The sequence below is a fragment of the Caenorhabditis remanei genome, chromosome X (assembly GCF_010183535.1).
Source record: "Caenorhabditis remanei strain PX506 chromosome X, whole genome shotgun sequence".
Lineage (NCBI taxonomy): Eukaryota > Metazoa > Nematoda > Chromadorea > Rhabditida > Rhabditidae > Caenorhabditis > Caenorhabditis remanei.
This window is the reverse complement of record NC_071333.1, coordinates 6042162-6048114: the sequence shown is the minus strand read 5'-3', so window position 1 is coordinate 6048114 and position 5953 is coordinate 6042162. Positions and strand designations below refer to the sequence as shown.

Below are 5953 nucleotides of genomic sequence, written 5' to 3'. Positions count from 1 at the left end.
ATGACTGAGGATAACTTGCAAATGGTGGTCGTTCAGACCCAGAACTCTGGTGTTCTTCACGTTTACGTGCAAGGAAATTTGGAGGAGCGTGGCGGAAAGACCATCATCTTGACTGTTCACGATATCGGAACTAACCGTAAGTGACTCTATACACAATTATGAGAACGAAAAAACTAAGCATTTATGGCAAAAGATATCTTAAAATAACCTGAAAGAGAATAGTTCAACATAACTGTATTTCAGACAAGAGTTTCGTTCGTTTTGTCAACCATCCAAGCATGTCTGCTGTCAAGGAGAAGGCCATCTTCCTTCACGTCTGCGTTCCAGGCCAGGAAGACAACTCTGCCGACTTCTTCGGAGATTTCCCGACTCTCGATGGTATCGGAGATGACTTGAACGCTGTTCTCGACAAATTCGAGGTCAAGTCGGCCATAGCTTTCGGGGAAGGTGTTGGAGCTAACATCATCTGCCGTTTTGCTGTAAGTTGATTAGAGTCATAATCCAACTTTTATGATTTTATTGCTCGGAGTGACTTTTCAATGATGCTTTTTTTTAGATGGGACACCCCAACAGAATCATGGGTATCATCTTGGTCCACTGCACCTCCACCACTGCTGGAATCATCGAGTACTGCAAAGAAAAGGTATGCACCCTATGTAATCAGAGACTTTTTCGATCGGATAACTATCAATTTGTCATTGAATACATGCAACGCAATAGACATGTGTAACAAAAATGATAATTGATCTTCGTTGAGCCGCTCAACACTTGGCTCAATTCCGTGCTACAACGTCATTTTGACGAGCAATGAGCAGGACCCTCGAGGGGTGGGAAAAAAAGATGAATAGAGAGGGTGGCAAAATAGGAGAGTGAATATTCTGACAAAAGAGCATCGAAAATTTGATTACGTCAGGATGAAAACTATCGGAAGAAAGAAGGCAGAGAGAAGAGGATAGCGGAAAGTTCTTTCACAGAAAAAACGAATAGAGTGCCGTAGAGGGAAAAAATATATTTTTTAATTCTGGAAAATACTTAAATTTAATACCAGTCGTATAAATGAAGATTACAAAAGCAACACTTGGTTTTATAGGTCATGAACATGCGTCTGGAGAACTCGATCATGTCCGATGGAGCCTGGGACTATTTGTTGGCTCACAAGTTCGGAGGAGTGAGTTTAAAATTGAAATTTGATTAGCCAAGATCATTTCCTAACGAACTAACATTTCAGGGAGATGTAAGCCGACTAACATTAACGGGTTATGTATATAGTTTTGTAGTACCAATCGATTTTTTTGATTTCTTCTTAATTTGCTTGACGTTGTCATCGAGATACCGTAGTCGTCTATAGACTATTTTTTGCATTATTTGATTCAAATCCCTGAATGTGTCGTAATTTGAATTAATTCGTAGTGTAGTGACCGATTCGGGTGATATTTTAATCTGTTCCAATTTTTCAGGAATCGAAATCTCGTCAGGAGTACTTGGAGGAGCTTAAGCAGACTTTGAACGCCAAGAACTTGTCCAAGTATTTGGTCGCTTTCACCAAGAGAACCGATCTTTCGGCTACCATCGGAACTAAACTTGAGACGTAAGCAATATTTTTCAGTTATTGCTTCAAGAGAACGTTATTTTCTAGTGTTGACGCTCTCCTCGTCACCGGAAGCAAGGCGTCGCACCTTCACACCGTCTACACAACTCATAAGTCAATGAACAAGAAGAAGACCACTCTTCTCGTCGTCGACAACGTCGCCGATGTCATGCAAGAGGCGGTACGTAAAATTGAAGAATTGGTGTAATTTATGAGTGTTCGGAAAACACGCGGACTACTTTGTACCATTTTGTTTTAGATAGCTGGATAATTACTGAATCTTTTACGAAGGCATATTTGCGATACGTAGTTCAGTTTTTTATGTATGTCCTGCTGCTGACCAAAAAAAACAATTCTTATCAAAAAAAGGGAAAACAATCATTCCCAGGAAACCATTTCCGGATATTGAGTTTTGCATATACAAAAACTGCGAAAAATTATCTGGCTATTGGTGCTTTTGAAAATATATATTCAAACCATCAGTTTAATTTCCTGTTTAATTTCTGTTTTACAACCGGAAAAATAATTTTTCCTATGGTTTTTCGAAAGTTATATCACCTGGTTAGCTATTCTGCCTGAAACTTGCTTTAGGGATAGAAAGTATTACTTCATGTTCACAAAATCATTTCGAAAATGACTTAATTTCAGCCGGACAAGCTTGCTCGCTCACTCATCCTTCTCTGTAAGGGATGCGGAGTTCTCTCGGGAGTCGCCATCCCAGGAATGGAACGTCAGAGAACTCTCTCGAGCTCGATGGAAGAGGCTGATCGCCCGCGTCGCATGTCTGTCACTCAACCACATCTTCCACCAGTCCCATCTGCATAAACTCATCCCCCATTGTACTTATATAGTAATTCATCTCGTTGAAGCACTCTCTTAACCAACTTTTATCTTGCTTCTCTCTCTCTCTCTTTCTTTTTCTCTCTCTACGCCCGTCCCCCATTCCCAACTTTTTCAAAACTAAAGTAACTGAATTTATTTTTCTAATCTTACCTGTCTTGAAACTGTTCATTTCGTAGTTGTGCCCTTTTCCCTAATAAATCCGAAACGTTTGAATTCAGTCGATGGTTGTTCCCATATTGTTTCTTCATTAAACGTTCTCGTTTATTTTCTGCCGCAATTTGGACCTCCGCTTTTCAAAAATTAATCCGTTTTGCACAATAACTATTGTATCTTGGCATTCTCCCATGTTCATTTTTATTTTTCATATAAACCAAAATTTTTTCCGAATAAGAAAAAATAAATACAGAATAATGGGCGGTGAATGTTTTTTCATGACGAATAAGTGGACTGATAAAAACATTGGAACGGTGGGAGGTGAAGAATTGGGTGTAAGAAACAAAAGAATGTACATGTACATGGAAAAGAGAAAATATCACACTAGCGAAACGCAAAAAAAAACAAGTCAATTTTGAATGAAGGTGTTGGATCAAACGTTTTCCTCACGATCACCTCCGGTATAATTGTATTTGTCGGTGAAAAAGGAGTATGACTTGAGAACAATTGTCAAAAACCAGACTTCGATGATGACCACGGCAAGTGAGATGAAGATTTCCAAAACGATTAAGAGTTCTTCTTCTGTAGAAACAAAATGTTTATGTAAATCCTGTGTAGGCTCAAAACTTACCTAATGAATTATATCCGTTTTGATCAGGGTCATCGAGTATTCCTGGCTTGATGCCCATAATGAGAGCGAGAAAGAGTACAAACAGAAGGCCAACGAGAAGTGTCTGAAAAGTTTATTTAGTTTCTTGGTATAGAACATTTTTGAATGTTTTGTGCAGAAATAATTGAACTGGTTTGTAAATGACTGACAGTCTGAGAAAACGAATGCCTCAAATTTCTGTTTCTATGTTTTTTTGATTTAGTATCAAGACTATTTTCCTTTTGCGTTCTCAGAGATTCTGTATATTGGTTTCTATCTATATTTTTCGTTCCGTACATGGTCGCCTTGTTTTAAAATACTGTGTTCGAGATAACTTTGTTGAAATTTTCATGAAATTTTGATTTTCGTTTACACAGAAAGACATAAAAATGCATTCCAAGTTTTTGTTCTCTATGTGTTATACATTCTAGAGTTTTGCAACTTGTTTAAAATATATCTCAACGAACATCTAAACTTTTGATACGAGAGCTCAATTTCCAGGAGACAACTCTATCAGTGTATTTGATTGTAATCATGTAAATTACCATAACGACAACACAAACCCTGATGTACGGTAAAGACTGAATTAAGAAGTTCAAAAACCCATACAATAAATTACATTGAAGTAGTTTGACCTACCTGAGCAAGAACATAACCGGTGAGAAGTTTGCGACTTTCGAGTTTCAATCCGAGAAGTAGAATAATGGCAGCAATTAGGCATAATGTGGCAAGAAATATTTCTGCGGCCAGCTCGATTCGAGACTTTTCGGTTCCGATGCATTTCACAAGCCACGTGAAGATACCACTGCACAGGATAATATGGAAGATGGCGATGAGAATCGCTCCCGTCTGAAATCGGTTTGGTGGCATTGAGAAGACTGTTTGTGAAGGATTGAGTTTTTTTTATGCTGCCTCTTCTTTTTCTTATTCTATAGCTGGAAAGAGCCCTCACACACACACACACATGCTCGGCAAAAACAATCGGGCATGCAATTAGGAATTATTCAGGAAGAACTTGCTCACAGAAGTTCGCAGTACCCATTTTTTCTCTTTGTATTTTTTTCTTTTTCTTCTCCGGGAATTTTAAAGAAGAGTGTCATACTTCCTGATCTTACTGGGTAGAGTTTGTTTTAAGACGGGACAGGAAACTAGAGGAGGCGAGAACTTTAATTATCCTAGAAGTAGAGGGCAGGAAAACAAACAAGACATCTTGTTGTCAAAGAACATTAGCGTGGGTGGAGAGAGTAAGGTCAACAGTAGACGAGATTCAACATTTTTACGAAATCTGTCTTTTGAATATCGAAGTGATATCAGATTACTGATTTTATCCTACGAAGATAAGGGTTTTGTTCTATTCATATTTAAAAGCAAGAAATTGTTTGGAATATTGTTGATGAAAAATAACAAATACATGTACCTGGTCCTGAGTTTTATGAAAACAATACAAAAGATTATCATTAGAGTGCTTACTCAAATTTCTCATTGAAATATAAAAATGGACACTATTCTGTTATATAATTGTAGTCAACTAACGACGAGAATTCACAAATTGCTAAAACGTGAAAACATGAATTTTCAATAAAAAGGGTAAGCTTAAGTTAAAGACAACATTTACTCTGTAACCAAAATCTGGCAAGCAATATTTCAACTTACATTCGAGTGCAGTTGCTGGAAGCAACATGCATATTGGGCATGTGCCGGATTGAACGAAGCATTTGGAGACCGTTGTTGGGGTTTAGGCACGCAGGGCATTGACTGACATTCACTGAAAAGTCAAGATTTAAGTCATGTTTAAAATTATTTTCTCAGTATTTTGTTGTTTTACACCCGTATTGAATAAAAGAGAAGTATATATGCACACGGCAGCGTACATGAAAAAAGAAAACTAACCAGAGAATGTGCTTGAATAGATTAGAAAACTTAGACCTCATTTCTTGATTACCTATATTAGAAAGGAGTAGAAAAGGGAGGAGTGAGAGATAGAGGTCCTACTAGTTTTAACCAAATGGCGACTTTTTGTCGGACAATTTTCTGTTTGTTTTGTTTGACTAGGAGGCGTGGATGAGAAGCGACACCCATTTCTCATTTGATACCCTGATGATTTTTTTCATCAGAGATTCCAATTTCATGCGAAAGGAATTTACGGCAGGTGATGCTGAAAAAACCAAAGAATACATTTCGTTAGAAATTGAAGTTATTTCATGTTTTCACCTGTTTACCATGATTCAAAAATATCATTTTGGTAATCGCACCTATTGACGAAAAGATATGTCTCATTTATTTTGTAACACTTAATCATATTCATGAACCGGTTAAGCCAATATGAAAAACGGAATTGGTCTGAAAAAATGGAAATGAATTCATCCGAACTTCATTTCCTTCTCAATGGAGGTCTTCTAATATCAATCTAGAATCTGATGGAGAAAAACAAGAGCAAACTGAGTGAGTTTGACAGACGCAAAACATGAAGAAGACAGAAAACATGAGAGCGAGTCTTCGGAGGATATCTAGGTTTCAGGAGCAGAGGGTGGAATTGGAAAGTGGCGGTGCAAATAATATGAGAAGGAGCGGCACAAATGGAAGAAGAAGAAGAAGAAGAAGCAAGCAGAAGAGTAGTGAGAGGGACACATATGCAGTCTATTCGGGAAAAATTAGTGTTGTATGTTTTACGATCAGCTCCAGAAGAGATCTGAATAAATGGTAAATTAATTTTTCACTGT

General features: G+C 37.7%; 2 protein-coding genes across 2 annotated transcripts; one reads left to right on the top strand and one right to left on the bottom strand.

Annotated features, from left to right (window-relative positions):
* Positions 1–2413, top strand: GCK72_023158 (uncharacterized protein; the record flags this gene model as incomplete). Its single annotated transcript, XM_003103284.2, has 7 exons — positions 1–136; positions 244–479; positions 557–643; positions 1091–1168; positions 1458–1588; positions 1637–1769; positions 2237–2413. 7 exons carry the CDS (start codon positions 1–3, stop codon positions 2411–2413), a joined length of 978 nt encoding a protein of 325 aa, XP_003103332.1.
* Positions 2414–3017: 604 nt separating this feature from the next.
* On the bottom strand, positions 3018–4985 carry GCK72_023157 (uncharacterized protein; the record flags this gene model as incomplete). Its single annotated transcript, XM_053735263.1, has 5 exons — positions 3018–3166; positions 3216–3318; positions 3701–3814; positions 3873–4082; positions 4887–4985. 5 exons carry the CDS (start codon positions 4983–4985, stop codon positions 3018–3020), a joined length of 675 nt encoding a protein of 224 aa, XP_053578829.1.
* Between the last annotated feature and the right edge of the window lie 968 nt (positions 4986–5953).